Source organism: Dothidotthia symphoricarpi (assembly GCF_010015815.1).
Source record: "Dothidotthia symphoricarpi CBS 119687 unplaced genomic scaffold P153scaffold_6, whole genome shotgun sequence".
In the NCBI taxonomy this organism is placed as follows: domain Eukaryota; kingdom Fungi; phylum Ascomycota; class Dothideomycetes; order Pleosporales; family Dothidotthiaceae; genus Dothidotthia; species Dothidotthia symphoricarpi.
In genome coordinates, this window is record NW_022985013.1 from 1,015,016 (window position 1) to 1,031,203 (window position 16,188).

General features: G+C 53.0%; 4 protein-coding genes across 4 annotated transcripts; 1 reads left to right on the top strand and 3 right to left on the bottom strand.

Moving 5' to 3' along the window:
• Window positions 1-1,113: 1,113 nt before the first annotated feature.
• P153DRAFT_383703 (uncharacterized protein) lies at window positions 1,114-1,692 on the bottom strand (the record flags this gene model as incomplete). The annotated part of the gene is made up of 1 exon (XM_033670268.1): window positions 1,114-1,692. One exon carries the CDS (start codon window positions 1,690-1,692, stop codon window positions 1,114-1,116), a length of 579 nt encoding a protein of 192 aa, XP_033525997.1.
• A 4,004-nt stretch (window positions 1,693-5,696) lies between these two features.
• On the bottom strand, window positions 5,697-8,762 carry P153DRAFT_286414 (ribonuclease R; the record flags this gene model as incomplete). Its single annotated transcript, XM_033663465.1, has 3 exons — window positions 5,697-7,999; window positions 8,046-8,513; window positions 8,561-8,762. 3 exons carry the CDS (start codon window positions 8,760-8,762, stop codon window positions 5,697-5,699), a joined length of 2,973 nt encoding a protein of 990 aa, XP_033525998.1.
• Window positions 8,763-8,937: 175 nt separating this feature from the next.
• On the top strand, window positions 8,938-10,747 carry P153DRAFT_312136 (vacuolar ATP synthase subunit H). The gene is made up of 3 exons (XM_033664834.1): window positions 8,938-9,307; window positions 9,361-9,895; window positions 9,944-10,747. The coding sequence occupies exons 1-3, from the start codon at window positions 9,013-9,015 to the stop codon at window positions 10,575-10,577; spliced, it is 1,464 nt and encodes a 487-aa protein (XP_033525999.1). The 5' UTR covers window positions 8,938-9,012; the 3' UTR covers window positions 10,578-10,747.
• A 2,305-nt stretch (window positions 10,748-13,052) lies between these two features.
• Window positions 13,053-15,845, bottom strand: P153DRAFT_421615 (uncharacterized protein; the record flags this gene model as incomplete). The annotated part of the gene is made up of 4 exons (XM_033672324.1): window positions 15,259-15,845; window positions 14,967-15,080; window positions 13,321-14,896; window positions 13,053-13,257 (listed from the first exon to the last, which is right to left on the bottom strand). Exons 1-4 carry the CDS (start codon window positions 15,365-15,367, stop codon window positions 13,053-13,055), a joined length of 2,004 nt encoding a protein of 667 aa, XP_033526000.1. The 5' UTR covers window positions 15,368-15,845.
• Window positions 15,846-16,188: the final 343 nt, after the last annotated feature.

A 16,188-nucleotide genomic window follows, 5' to 3' on the forward strand; every position in this document is an offset into this window, starting at 1 on the left:
AGAACCCGCCTAGCGTGTTCATGTACAAGCTATACCCCTGCATCTCAACACACGGCTTAGTAACTCTCCTGCTCGTTCCACAACCTACCAACATCTTGCTCAAGCCACGGGGTAGCGTGACTGCACGACATTGCATTGCGTGATGTATTTGGCCGATAGGTCCGAGCAACATGCGGTGACTGATTTGTGCCTGATCGTGCATCAGACGTTGACGTTCCACGGAAAATACATGCGGGGCGGGCGGAAATGATCGCCAGGGTTCAGAATAAGATTTGCGAAAAAAGGTCGCGAATTGGCGGTGAAGGGGCATGTTATTAAATCCTTTGAAACAACTCCCGAACTCCAACCCGCAACGGCAGTCATGAAACAAGATTAGGCTATATGTATGTACTAGGGTTATCCGACCGCACGGTCACTGATGAAGAACGAATACCGAACAGTCTAAATTGTCTTGTTGTAATGTCTGGGCAGACCATACAGTCTCCTATGCTGATGCACAATAGCGTGAGGCAGACACGGAGTTTTAGGGACATTTGCATGAAGAAAAATAAACACTTGTGAATAGGCTGATGAATTGTGTCTGATCAAACAGTTGTTTAGAAGTTTATATCCTACAGCAATCACGCTACATGACTACATTCGTGGTTGCTTCCCATCTCTGCGCAGTATGTCCATCCCACGATCCATCACTCTGCAGCTCCGTCTCATGTCCGTAGTTGTTGCGGGCCCTGCATCGAGAACAAGAAAAAAGAAAGAGGCCGAAGCCTATGGGGGTGACGATAGTCTGGTATCACAAATGCCAATGATCCGCCGAACGCCGATAAAAAGATATCATGTGCTGTCGTAAAATATGTATAAGAAGAATAGGTACGGTGGCCAGCGCTGTCGTAAGAAGCGAGTGTAGAATGCTGGGCAATGGAATGTTGCCATAGAAGCTGGGGTGGCTAGGCAACGCACACGACTGTCATTCGGGTGTAATGACAACATGTTCAAGGCGACTATGCGTATGGAGGACGTGTGGATTGTGCCCGTTGCCAGTGCTGGCCCCTAGAAGAGTGTGGTTTGTTCCAGTAGAGTTGCTTCCTGCGTCATGATCGAGGAGTGACTAAGAGATCATACCCAGCGACCAGGTTCTTGTCTATTGACGCTATGTTCAGAATCAAATTCGAACCTGAAGGCCGATGCCTCTGACACGGAAGGATAGTGGATGTGTGATGCGCGAGAGGATAGTGACACTCGGGGGAACTCGTTGGTGGTAGAAGCCGGTGAGTAGGGTGTTGGTGGCCGATCAGCGATGGATGATGCGACGCTGGACTTCCTTCGAACGCGTCCTGGTTTCCTTATGGAACTGGATGGTGACCTCATTGGGGAGACGAGGTCGACGGGTGAAGGAGTTCGAGGTTGATCATAAAGATCGAGCTCCTTCTCGAACATGGTGGAATCAGTGCGGTCACGCACAACGGCCGATGGCGCAGCTCGAATGCCATACTTCTCTGTAGGCTGGGTGAGTTGGCTGGGCCGGCGCCATGACTCAAATTCTGCATCGTCCAGAGGTGTGACTGCTCGCAGCGAGAAACCCCGAACCCTTCTCTGAGATCGCTTCCAACAGAAGAAAACGACAACGACGGTAGCAGTCAAAACCAAAGTGCCTAAAACGACGCCAACAACGATCCAGATCGTCTCTTGCTCCATGGTATGGAAGTGTGAAGTACACTGGACTGAGGCAGAGTCTTCCAATAGGGAGTGATATGAGTGTCGGATGTGAGACGCTTACGCAAGACGGCGGCAGATAGTCGTACCCGAAGCAGGCTTAAGTAACACACAAGAAGGTTGAAGTCGACACGGCAGAGCTAAGATAGGCAAGAGCCGTTGGAGGGATGGAATCTTGACATAGGCCCCGACAAGTATTAGAGAGAACTATGGTGATTCGCCCGTGTCCATGATGGGATCGCAAATTCGCAATGGCTGGCGGTCGGGCTGGATCGACAAGGAAAATAAATGTCTGGAATTACCGGTAACAGGAACCTGGAGGGCGGAGATGATAATGTATTGCGAAACTATCAGAGCGGAGACCTTGGTCATGCGTATACACTTGCTCCACAATGCCCTAGGAGAGAGTGATGGTATGTGACTAGCGGGACAAACCGAGACAGAACAAAGGATATTTGTTCGGTAGAGTCAGAGTCGGCGCTCCTAGTGGGAGGATCTTGCGGCTTATAGAGACGGACAGTATTAGCCTGGGGGCGATATGCAGGTACCTGATGGTGGGTTACGAAGTTTGTCAAGAGGTCTGAAGTGCGGTGAGTGTGGTGCTAATCTGGACATGTCCCCACCATTGGAGATGGCGCAAGCCTGCGATACTAGGATAGGAAGTCACGACCGATGGCTCGCTTGCGTACCTGCAGGGTAGAGAGAGCGACGTGGCGCTGTTGGGGTCAGCAAACGTCGATGAGCTGTCGGGTCATATCCGCTATGGCGAATCGTGGGGCAGCCCTCTGCTCTGCGTTGCGGATGTGAGACAGAGGAGCAAACAGCTGGCCATGACAGCACAGCAGTTTACGCCATGTTTACGAGTACGCATCCAGCGCCCTCGTTGCCTGCTCCCTCGTTGCCTGCCCGGCGCGCCCTACAAACGAAACAAGCATGCGCTTTAGTGGCGGACAGGAACAGGAACAGGAACGCACTTCTACGCTTTGGGCCGTGCACTGACACATGACGATCAGTACATTTCCCGTCCATTCAGATGACGGGCTTTAGGCGCGTCCCGCGATAGGGAAGCCATCGGCCCACACCAAACCTACCTAATCGCATGCATTGCAGACGCCTACAACAAGCAACCATCTCAAGTCCAGCTCGGCAGCCACGACCAGCACAGCGATATAATGGCGACTCGTGATGTTGCCATTGGGCGTGTAACCATCGACCGCACTGGACAGCCAACGTCTCCTGGCACGCTTGCATCGCATCCTGGCCTGGGTGACATGCACATGCAGAAGCCCGCCGGTACGTCCAAGACGCACTGACATGTTCCTGGTCTCAGGTCGTTGCTTGGTTACCGTCCTGCCAGATCATCTGGTGCTTATTATGCAGCATGCGATACTTCATCATTGATTAGATTAACGATATGCCTCCGTCTACTAGGTATACACCTGCACAGGTTGACATTGACATAGACGTATGCAATCGCCCTAGCCGTCGACGGAGAGGCCTGGCCCTCTGCTAACATGACCAAGTCAAGGCTGCGTTCTTCCGATATACACTACGAAGTGGAAACTAGCAGTACTCTTCTTTTTCCACTAGCCATGGTTCAGCCATGCACTCGGACTTACCCACCAAGGATATCTACGGCAGAATTTCTGAAGCGCTTTTTGCGCCTGGCGACACTTGACGGACATGACGAGAAACACGGTTTTGCTGCACCATCCATCAAGAAATGTCTGTACCCAGAGTCCTTCTTCAGCTTACAGCATACTCTCTTGTCGAAAAACGAAACGTGATGCACCTCCCACATCATGTCTGTGTCTATTTCACCCGCTATCGTGAGTTTCAGATGCTGCAGCGGCGAATATCCAAGGCGCATCGACAGGAAAATGCATTAAGCTCTTGCATCAGGAGATTGGCGTTCGGTCAGGGCTCCCGTGCGACCATTCGTTCACAACCTGCAAAAACAAGTAAACTGTACCTGGCCCAGCGGCTGTGTAGCACGTCAATTGGTTGACGCCACAAACCAAACTATACTAGCCACAGGACTGGCTTGGCCGGACAGCCGATGGCTCGTGAAATACGAGAGCTGCGAGTTGCGGCTTGCCATGCGAAGCGCCAACAGTTCTTTGTTCTCGATCCAGGCACGAGCAGGGGTGTCAGGCTACCGTAAGTCTAACAAATCCAGAAGGTGTCAAGACTGTTCCGATGACATCGATTGACGGGTTTTCACATGAGCCAACCAGGTACGGTATGTGGCAGTTCACTTCAACACTGGAACAGCGTTGTCACTACCGCCCTCACCGAATACGGTGGTGCATTTTCAGTGCTCTTTCGAGTGGCAGCGCCGAAAACAACATCTGCGATACCTAATGCACATCACATGAACGATGAAACTTTACTTAAACGTCTTATCAGAACACAGTCAATATATATCTCGAGATCCAGATCTCGAGTTTGCCACAGCTCGCTGTTTTATCCCATTGCAATACTCGATACCCCGGACCTTAATTGCTCTTCGGTTGGACTAGTTCTGCAATATAATGACAATTATGGATTGAGCTCCGCTATGTCACTGGATACGTAGCGCTTCGCCGAGATTTTCAACGTCCTTGCCATGAACGTTAAAACAGAGTACGCAAGCCGGAAGAAAGCGGGAGGACCTTTTGGGAGAGGTTCACAGATAACGGCACCGGCACCCCTCGAATCCGGCAATACACTACCACTCTTGTCTATATATCCAATAACATTCATTCGCTTCCCGGTCTGTCCTGTTTTTAGTAGTTCGCCAAGATTGTGTATATTTATTGCTTCAGCGTTTCTATATCGCCTGACCGTTTGAGTGCCGCAGCGAACGCGTCATCGACTCAGTACCTGAAATCTGTGTTTGCGCCCTGGAATGATATGACTTTTTTGTGCAGTTTAGCATTATCGATAGGCTAGTCATGCGAACAGGCGGTCCACGCTCACATGGACAAATGAACACTGCCTTTCATGCAACCCCTACGAACCCCTTTGACGAACCCCACCGCACCCACCGAAATTCATCGCGCGCGCCTCTTCTTTGACAAACTTGAACTGCCACCACGCCACCCAGGTAAGTTTTCTCTCTGTACACAGTACCCTCTTCGGTCCTTCCCGCCGCCACAACGCCCCTTTGAATTCGATATAAACTTTACGCTACAAGCCTAGCATTCAGATCGAACCAAGTTTTCTGCACAGCCTCGCGTCCCATAACTTGATGCGCGCCGGTTAGCTTACCCTTGTCACAAAAGCCGACCGCTACCACCGATCGCCACCTTCGGAGTGCCCCCCGATTACTGCAAATGGGCGAGAGTAAATAGCATAGTGAACGTAAGCAAGTTGCAGAGGTTCGGCTACGCAAATCGCTTTGGGCAGTTTCCCCGAGTGTTGTGAACGTGTGTCAGGCCTGTAATTGTGACAAACGGTCATCCTAACCGCGAGGAGACGAACTGCGCGGATCAGGGGCTGGGCAATATCTCCATAATCTGATCATGGCCGGTGAACGATCGGCCAAGGTTTGTCGGAAAGTTTCACATCGACTGGAAATTTGAGGTCAAGGGTGCAACTTTGGACGTGCAGTAGCCATAACTGAATGTGACCAGTTCCTTATCGAACCTTGCCGGATCTCAGGTAAATTCGTAAACTATGTGAGAAGAACGTTTGTCTTGGTAAAGAAGAGTGGCGATAGAAAGATCTGCCTTACGGACAGAGCTACCAATGGTGATCGACTGAATCAGCTTACAAGGGTTCAATAAGGGGTGTTGATCGCGGGTACTAGGCGTCTAGCTGTGCTTGCTTTTAATACCACTGACGCAGGAACAGCTAGAGATCTGTCGGTTATACGAATACGATCGAAACATCCGCGCAACGGAGACGGGAGGAGTTTTCTGGACAATAATGCTTTTTCTCGTTCCACGACCCTGTAGTACTTCGTGTTCCTGACGACGGACTATAGTGTATAACGCCTATCTTCAGACTAATGATAATCGCACCTTTCTCTTCCCAGTGCTTTCCTCAATCTCGTCAGTGATTCTCACCATGACCCTCTCAAACAACTCGATGCTCCGGCTCACGCCGCCTCTAATCTCCAATGTGTAGTTCTCTGCATCAAAATCCGCCTCTGGTTCCGGGGTAGCTAGATCTCTTAATCGAATCAAGCTCTCGATACCGAATCTCGGTACGAACACGACGAAGCCGTTCGAGAAGATCTTCATGACGAACCCCTCTTCCTGGACATCCTTGCCCTTCAGTGCCTGACCAACGTAGTACTCGATCGAGGCACGACCGGCCTGCTGCGCGTTGCGGTGGCGAACATTGATGTTCTTGCAGACGGCTTCAAGTTTGGCCTTGGATTGCAAACTCGTATCAAGTTGCTCGTATTCGATAGCAGCAGCTAGCTGGCGATGCGCCTCCAGATCTGCGTATCGACGAATGGGAGATGTGAAGTGCGTGTAGATTTCGCTTGCCAGACCGTAATGCCTGAATTCTGGATATGCTTGAGTGCCGGCGCAGAAGTATTCGGCAGACATCATGCACCGCGTTGCCATGATCCTGACTAAGGTGTTGAAAAAGGGATTGTTAGGATCGACACATGTATCGAGAGAGTCTGCTACAGCTTTGGAGCTGTCAGTCCGTAGCTCTAGACCTTTCTTGACCTTGAGCTGATTGGTGAGCTCTTCGAAGTTTGTCTTTGGAGGCGCGGCGTGACGACGCAGGAGAGCAGTCTGTGGGAAGGCTTCATAGTTCTTTGCAGCGACACTAATGTTGGCAAGCAACATGAATTCTTCTACCAGCGAGTTGGTGTCGAGTAACTTTTTCGTCTGGACATCCACTGGGTCTGAAGTTTCCGATTCAGTTTGAACTTTGACTTCAGGTGAGGCGAGGTTCAAAGCTCCGGCATCCATTCGCTTTTGCTTCAGTTTCTTGGATAGCATAAGTAGTGTTCGCATTCCGGCTGTCAGATCATCTTGCTGGGACTTGTCGTCAATGCGTATTTGCGCCTGCTCGTAGCTGAAAGCCTCTCTTGAACGAATGACCGACTTCGTAAACTGTGAGGAGACAATGTCTGCATCTGAAGTGATTTCCCACAAAACCGAGAAAGCATATCGCTCAACATACGGTTTCAGAGAACATAGGTCAGTTCCGAGAAGCATTGGCAGCATATCTATTCGCTTGTCGACGAGGTAGACTGTGGTTCCACGCTGGCTAGCTTCCTTGTCCATAGCGTTGTTGGGCTTGACAAAATGCGACACATCAGCGATATGTACTCCGACCTCAAAGTTTCCGTTGGGTAGCTTTGTGGCGTGAAGAGCATCGTCGATATCAACACAGCCAACAGGGTCGATACTGCAAACCAGAAGGTCTCGCAAATCTTTTCGTCCCTTCCAACCCGGATCCTCAAGACTAGCAGGAACCTTCCAATCATGTCCCTCGGCTGGTAGACAGTCCAATACAGTCTTTGGGAATGGCTTGTATTGTACGTCCCATTCCAGAAGTAGAGCTTCTGTTTCCGCCCCCTTGGACTCTAGCTCACCCAGTGATCGCACAAAGTGACCGACTGGATATCTTGAATCCCTCTCCCAAGAATCGATTGTTGCCAATATACGCTGACCAAGAAGCTCACCTGCTTGCCGTGTTCGTATGCGAATTTTGGGAATGCGCTTGTCCATTGGTACAAGAAACACCGTCTGTTGTGTTCGACTAGTTTTCGAGGTTGACCGAACAGAATCGCGATCGATGTGACCCACATACTGTCGCCAGTTCCGCTTGCTGATACCAACGACACGCGCAGTTGGTTGCGGCTTGCCCTCTGAGTTCTGTCCATGAACACGCTTAACCTCATCCTGCAGAGCCCGTCGTTCCTTCTCAGAAACAATGTTCTCGCCGTCCTCGGCTTCGGGATTGTCGTTCTTGTTCAATGTCTCTTCCTCGATGATCTTGGTTGAAGGCGATTTCCATTGGTCCCGAGGAAGAACTTCCACTACCACGACGTCGCCAGACACAGCTCGATTGCTGTTCTCTCTTCCCAGGATAAGAAGTGATTTGTCAAACGTTGGCACGTGTACGGAACCTTCAAGGTAGTTGTATGTTGATACGTTGAAAATACCCTGATGCAGAGTACCAGCTTTTACACCAGTCATCATTTTCGAAACCGAGTAGTGTTCGGGGTAGAAGACTTCCGCCTTCTTCGACCTCACTTCTCTCTGTTCCTGTGCAGCACTTATCATATCCAGTAGCTCGTCTGCTTTTTCCAAGCCAGAGACAAACTTGGCCACTTATTTTGTTAGCAATGTTCCACTTTCATTAATTCAATAACTTACATGTCATGGCAGGGACCTCTTCTGCCTTTGCTTTTCTCAAATTGTCCTTGTCATCTGTGATCATGACTACGGTGGGTACTCGCGTCTGTTTCTTGCTGCGCGCAGTAACAGCTTCCGTGATGTGTTGATTGTACCATTGCACAGCTTTTCGCACAGCTCGATCATTACGGTCATTGATAGTTTCCCCGACATCTCTAGGTACATGCGTCTCTTGGCGAAACTCGTTGAAGAACACGTAAAAGCGCTTACCCTCGTTCTTGGTCAAGGCGATCAGACGGTGATACAGAGGTAAGGAGCGGTTCTTGACTTCTTCGAGGACAGTCTGGAGAATGATGACATCGTGGAACGCTGTCTCGACTTCAAAGAGATCCATCCCGGTAAGGAGGGCGTTAGTATCTGGCACAAGGTACTGTCCATTTGGAAAATGTTCCGATCCAGCTGGGGTATCCGAGAGCACAAACGGGGCGACTGGGTTTGGTCAGCTTTGCTGTTTCACATGCGACCTGGAGCCTGACCCTTTTTTGAGTAATCCGTGGGTGCAATGTCCAAGCACGCCCTACAGAGGTGCGACGAGCAAGGAATATCTTGTCGTAGGTATAACTCTCTTACGATCTTCTGGACCTTGCCACTCTTTGTTGAGCGAACATAGACTTTGCTAGACAAGTTGGCCTGGCCACGATCGGCGGCATTCGATCTCTTGAGACTGAAGTACTCCATCTTTCCGGTCGTAGATGTGTTGATTGACCTTTGATGTCGGGTAAAAGTGTTGATGAGCCGCAGAAGTCTAAACCGTGATGCCAAGAGAAAAAGAAGAGATCTAGTCCTTACACAGTTAGCATATGTCCGAGCTATGACGGAGCTTGGTGAGCCGCGATAGCAACTGCCAACATCAGAGCTTCCCTAGACATACACTGTCAGCTCCACACGCCGCGCCTTGTAGCACGTAATCCCGAAGGACCTCCTCAAAATGTCGCTAGAGCCGCCGGCGTACCTTACCTCGATCCAAAACAACATCCGCGCGCGCCCAATATCATGGGAAGGCGCAGTGCGGGCCAAGACCATCACGGATGCAGACCTTAAGAAGATCAAGTCAATTGACAAGGTGCGCAAGGAGCAGCGGAAACAGACAATCGAGGCGGATACGGATAGCTTCGTGACGTTGTTGCTGGGCGGAAATGGATCGCAGAGCATCTTCGAGGCGGCAGCCAAACGCCAGGACATTATCCACTACATGCTGGTGCTGCTGGGGGATATGCTCGAGGGTATGGCTGTGATAGTACACGCACCTGGTACAGATGAGACTAACTGTCTCTAGATATCCCCACTCTCACCTCAGCTCTCGTTCAGCACCCAACGCCGTACAAGCCTTTCCTGCCGCTTCTGAAAGCTTCGTCGAACAGCGAGGATCCTGTTCCACTGCTCACGTCTTCTGTACTCTCGGGTCTGCTCTCCTACGCTGTCATCCAGCCCTCGAAGACCACGTCTCAAGTCGATGAGGCCCTGCCCCAGCTTTTTACGTACCTTTCCACACTTGCAAAGGCGTCAGATGCTGGCCTTCAGGACATTGCTGTGCGGGAGTTTTCAGCTGTCCTTCGAAGCGCCAGGTCTCGGCAAATTTTCTGGAAGCACAGGAAAGAAACCCTTGATCCTCTGTTTGACATTCTGCGAGCAGCAGCAGGGTCCACCAAGGACCAGGATTCGACGCTATACAGCGGCGGCGGCACCGCTAGCATTCGTAGCACTGAAGGTGGCTTGTCAGGTGGTGTAGGACTACAGCTCCTCTACCATGTTCTACTTGTCATCTGGCAGCTCAGCTTTGAGGGTCAACTAGTCGGCGAGGGGCTCCAAGAGTAAGTCTATATTGAAGACCTGGGATCGCGGATACTGATACTTTTTAGTGAGCACGACATTGTCATCTTGTACACACATCTCCTGCGCGTCTCACCCAAAGAAAAAACTACGCGCCTTCTACTCTCGACCCTCGTGAACCTGTTGAACACCAACCGAAACACCCTTCTCCCCTCGGCAGTCCTCGCCCGCCTACCAGCACTTCTCTCGAGCCTGAAATCACGCCACTTGACAGACGAAGATGCTCTTGAGGATCTGCAGTCACTGAACGAACTCCTCGAGGAATACACCAAGACTCAGACTACCTTCGATGAGTACGCCGCCGAGCTACAGTCCGGCCACCTCCGCTGGTCACCACCTCACCGTAACCCCGACTTCTGGCGTGAGAACGCGCGCCGCATCTTGGAAGACAACAAGGGAGAGCTACCTCGCAAGCTTGCGGAGATCATGTCCAAGAGCTGGGAAACCGACAAACAGGTGCTGGCTATTGGATGCAATGACGTAGCATGTCTCGTCAAGGAAGTTCCAGAAAAGAGGCAACAGCTGGAGAAGCTAGGTCTGAAGGGCAGGGTTATGGAGCTCATGCAAGAGGCAGACGAGAGTGTCAGGTGGGAGAGTTTGAGAGCGGTAGGAGAGTGGTTGAGGTACAGCTTCGAGTCCAAGAGCCAGTTGCCGATTAGATGATGTGGTGATTTGGTTAGTAGTTTCGAAGCTCCTTGGAGCTTGCAAGTCTTTCATATCTGTCCTACCTCTTTGCACTCGATCTTCTTTGCAGATCTTGATACAGTGATAGGATAACTCAGTACATAAATAACAAGCGTCTTCACCAAGACTGAACCCTGTTTCATTCCAGCCTCTTGGTACAAGATCCAATATGTCCGTAGCGCAAACCCTGATTTCAAGTCGAGTGGACGTGGTCTAGGGTGTTAAAATCTTGTTATTGATCGACTAATCCCGACCACGTACGCACTCGCCGCAAGTCTATTCCAGCGAATCGAAAAACCCTTCTTTAGTTCTACTAACAGTGCAGTCTGATTGGCGATATCTTAACGATGAACTCCCTCAGGCCACAAATCAGCCTGCCAATCGCCAAGCCCTAACTATCTAATGCACGTCCTAGATCTCACATATGCTCTCTCGTACAAGTCGCACGAGATCGAGCCCCAGAGATCCCGACGACCCATTTGTTCAGCCAAGCCCCAGTTACCCTCGATTTGCTTCACCGCCAAATGGAGTAAGCACAGTTTATTATCCGCCTGCATGTCATGTTCGATTCGCCGAAGACGCACGACGCACGCGGTGAGATCGAGCCATGTGGGTGAGTGAGATCTCACGCTAGCATGCACCAACTAGCCCGAGAACAAGCGACGATGGACTGCAAACCCAGCCACACACATGTCAACCTCCACTTTCTTCACAAAATGGCTTTTTTTTCATGTGCAGGGTATCTAGTTTGGGGTGGATTTTTCTTCTTCTTTCTTTCTCGTATTTGGATTTGCATTTGTCGGGCTGCAAATGCAGACGCGCAGACGGGGGTTACCGTGTGGTTCGGGATACGGCTCCGAGGGGTTCGTGAGCCACGATGCAATGCACGTCCAAGCCGAGTTTCGAGGCATCTACCTACATACCTATTTAGTCTGGTGTGCGTGCTAGGTCGGTACTTGGACTGATAGGATGGATCGAGCTACCTGCCAAGCGCAAGTAAGTTTTCCAAGTCTATGACCGTGTACATTGTTGCGAAGGGGAAGTTGCTCCGGCGCTATGTATGGCGGTGTATCGTGTGTCTCGTAACTAAACAGGCGTGACTTGCGCGTATGGCTTCCTTGTCTTGGGAGCATAATCTCCCCAACGAGGCTCGCGATACTCGGGAGTGGTTCCCGAACCATTGCCATGCGAAGACCCTTATTAACTTTCTCGGGTTGTGGAGTGCAAGTTGCCAGATTCCCGGGCTCGGGGTTCCTAGTACATGATTCAAGTACATACTTTATAACCCAATGCATACATATACGCTTTGGTATTCTCCGTTCATGTTGTAATCGTGACGTTCATCCATAACGCGACCGCGTTCTTCCTTCATCCAGGTATTCGCGACGTGCGTGTAGGGGTGCTAACCGAGAAGTTCAAACCCTATCATCCTTCAGCGAAATCGGATGACAGAGAGTTTGTCATCAGGATTGAGTGCTCCGACGGTACTTGGGACAACAAGATAGATTGCAAGTTAACGAGCGGAACGGATTGATATTAATATTAGTGGAAATGTGCAGGAAAGAGACCATCCCTGCTATGCATTCCTCCCCGCCATTTCCACAAGCCACTGTCCACCAAGATGTTCAGCCCTAAATCCATCGTATATCTGCTCTCAATACCCTAAATGCAAATGCTACATACTACGAAAAGGGGTATGGGTATGGGGGAATCTTGTGCAAGTAAATGACAATCCACCAATGATACGGATAGGGGCCAAAAGAGAATGACAAGGAAAAAATAATAGCAATCTGGTGCAACCGAAAGGCCCCGATGATGCAGAACTCCAAGATGAGCATCAACTGACAATGCCCGCAAACCCATGCAATACAATACAGTGAGGTGCGACGCGAAGCGATGCCAGCCCAAAAGATGGAAGAATGCCATATATGAAGCTGCAGTGTCAAGGACAGGAACAAGCCCAAAGGTGTGGAGGTTGCGAGATTGGTCATGTACCCAGATGCCGTGGAAAGAGATCCAAGCCGCCCATCGTTTACGTGTGTTCTTGGTCTCGTGGATTGACGTGTATGATCATCTCGCATGCAGCGTGCAGTGTTTGTTGTTCCAGAGCAAGGCTAATTCGAGTAAGTGGAGAGTAAGGAACGCCATTCGCCAACTCGCCAGGTAGTCCTTCCACCAAACGACGTGCAAAAATCCGAAAATAAAGTTCTCTTAGCAATAAAGGTTGTTGACGACTATCCTAGGGCAGAAAGCGAAGGATAATGCCTGTTTGAGGTACAAGGTACACTAAGAAGGGGCAGGAACGAAGAACCATGATGGATGCGATGGCAGTCTGAAACCGCTCTGACAATACGAGCTTGTTACCATGCACCCTTGCAGTTCTTGTGTAACCGAGACCAGGTCTGATATAGTCTGCAGCTCCTTCGGAGGCTTGTCATGAGACGAATCAAGCGGCTAGTACGATTGCCATCCTTGCTGAGCCTGCGGAGGAGCCCATCCAGGCATACCAGGTTGCTGTCCGGCAGTACTCTGGTGTTGCATGAATTGATGGGGACTCGGGCTGGGTTGATACGGAGTCTGGCCCATGGACGGATATCCGGTGTCTCCCATGGTACCCATTGTCTGGTATTGTTGCATAGGCGTGACATGCATCGAGCTGCTGTTCTGGACATGATGGAGCTGGGGAGAAGCGTGCATCGGGGACTGCTGGGGATGCGGCGACTGTTGTGGAGGACGTTGGGCGTATTGCTGCATGTTGTGCTGCTGAGAGAGTGGTGACGGCTGCGGGGGGCCTTGCCACATGTGAGACTGGGAATAGCCATGGCCTGGGTTTTGTACACCGGAAAGCATTCCAGGACTCATTCCAGGGCTCATTCCAGTAGGGGTCATGCCTTGAGGCATACCTATGCTCGGCGGGCGACGGTGCATCTCTGGTCGAAGTTGGTTGTGCTGCTGCTGAGCCATAGGAGACTGGATCATGCTGTTCTGCGGAAGAGATTGCGGGCGGTACGGTTGCGCTCCCATGTTTTGCATTGCCCGTTGAGGAGTCTGGGATACCATGCCGTATTGGTTTCCTGGCAAGACAGTGTGTGTCGACACACGAGGAGACTGCACGGCCTGTGAGACCTGTGGCACGGTGTCGCCTTCAGCGGTTCCTGGACGGTTGGGCTGCACAGTTGGCTCATGTGGCCGGGTCCAGATCTTGTCCAGATATTCTTTGCGACTCTTGCGCTGGTGTTCCAGCTGCTTGTTGAACTCGGCTGTCTGGGCGGCCTGGTTGAGAATCTCACCAGAAGGGGTTGGTCTCGTGACATCCACGAATGGTGCACCAGTCATCTCCTGTCGTGGTCGCTGCACACCGCTGTAGTCTCGAGGCTGCATTTCTGTCGATGTGCGCGGGTTGTACTGTTCTGCGGTGGTAGTAGGCATGCTCCCTGGCGCTGGATTGAGTCCGCCAAATGGCTGCAGGGGGTTGACAGCTGCGCCTAGGTAGTCTTGGTTGTTGCCAGCGAATGCTCCTGGATGTGCAAAGGCCATGGCACTGGCGTGGTTCGCTTCGGCAGCCGCGGCTTCCCTCGCCTTGGCAGCACCTGGTCTCTTTTCTCCAGCCGCGTCTTCTTCGGTAAAGCCCTGCTTTCGGGCTTTGCTTTCCCAGTAATCGTCGCGTACGCGCCTTCCGTTCACTACGAGTCGGCTGCCAAATTGCCTGAACATGGACCGCGCCGTGACAATGGCAATCTGCCTGGAGCGGTACGAGTAGGGCAGAATCTCTTGGTGAATCAGATCGTCCTTCTCGGCCTGTGTAGCAATGATCTTGTACAGGGACCGGTTCTTGTTGAAAAGCAGGTACGAGTCTCGGTAGCCCAGGACGCGCGCGCACTCGGTCGCCAGCATGAACAGCTTGTCGCCTCTGTTGGGCACGAAGAAGGTGCGACAGCGGTATTCGCGTGCGTCGAGCGGGTGCCCTTGCTGCGTGACCTTGCGCTCGCCGGCGTCGTCGATTTCACGCGGGATGTACTCGTCGCCCTCTGGGTTGAGTTGGTCGGTGGTGTGGTCGCGTACCGTGGGCAGGGCCTTGATGACGGCGGGCTTGGTGGGCGTGGACTTGGTCGACGGGGACGTGAGGGGAGGAGAGCCCTGGGGTAGGGGCGTCGACTGCAGGCGCGGCGTCTGCACTGGGGGAGCTGCGCCGGCGTGCAAGGGCGTGGACATGGACTGGGATGCACGGCTGGGGCTCCCAGCAAACGCGCCTTTTGCTGCCTTTGGCGGGCGTCCGCGCTTGCGTGGTTTGCCGTCGTCTGCGGCATTCGTATTAGTCAGGTCTCCACAGCGCGACTCGCTCTCGCTGCGAGGTGGGTCAGAGCATACCTGGGTCGCCATCGCCGTGCTGCACGTCGCCGTAGGTGTTCTCGGGCGAGCGACTGCGCTTGAGCCCCCGCGAGGGTTGCTGTGCGACGGGCTGCGGTGGGCCTCTCAGCGCATCTGGCGAGGGAGTTAGCGGGTTCATCGTCTCGTCTCGCGTGCGGCAGGCGGCGGATGTAACAAGAGCGCAAGCCAACAGAGTCACAGCGACGGGGCGCGCATGGCCGGCGACGGGGTGCTGTGCGACGCGCGCAGAGGCTGGCGGCGCGAGGGTGAGTGTGCATGGTGGTGGTCGTACCTGCTGCATTGAGGGCGGCCGGGTCAATGGTGGCGGACGGGTCCATGGCGCCGTTCCCAATGCCACCATTCGACATGGACATGGTCTGGACGGGATGCACAGAGTACATTCCCAACGGCGCAAAAGGCCCTGCGAGGGTTCAGCGGCGGCGAGGTGGTTGCAGGCGGGCCAATCGGCGACGCGCAGTGGTGACGGTGGGACGCGCAAGGCAGGCACGGCTCGCGACAGTCGGGCGTGGCGGGGAGGGCATAGGATGGCGGGCGTGGGCGTGGCGTGGGCGTGAGGATCACAATACCAGTGACCGTGGCAGAACGTGTGTTGACGCGCTGCACGCTCCCGAGGTTCTTCCAGTGGGCGAGCACGGCCAGTCGATGGGCCAGCGGAGGGGGACGGGGGGACGAGCGGACGACTAAGCAGGACACGGCGCGGGAGGGCAGTGCACAGAGCGAGGCCAGAGGGACAGTGCGGGTGCAAGGCCAGTGCAAGGCCAGTAGAGGCAACACCGAGCAGAGCAGCGCAGCACAGGACGAGCGGGAGGGGACTGCCTGGGCGATTGCGGTGACGAATCGCGGGTGCAGATCGCCGCCAGTACTATCGCGACGGCGGTGCAGCTGGCTGAGAGCACGGCGCCAGAGACACCAGGGAGCTGCCGCCAGCAGGTTTAAGGCCGGGCAGGCAACCACGGCCACGTGAGCGCGACGGCCGCGATGCAGGCCACCTGCTGGTAGCCGCTGTAGGGTTCGGTCCTGCTCAGGCTGACTTGCAGCGTGCACCGCGTCCGACAGCCGGCGCAGCGAGCAGCGCGCAGAGCCTGGCCCGTCGCAGAGGCTGGCCACAGGTGCCTGTCCACAGTGCGTGGGAGAGCCTGCGAGCGTGCGAGCCTGTGAGCCTGTAGTGCCTGTCCCACGACCCCAGCCCGCCGAGTCACAC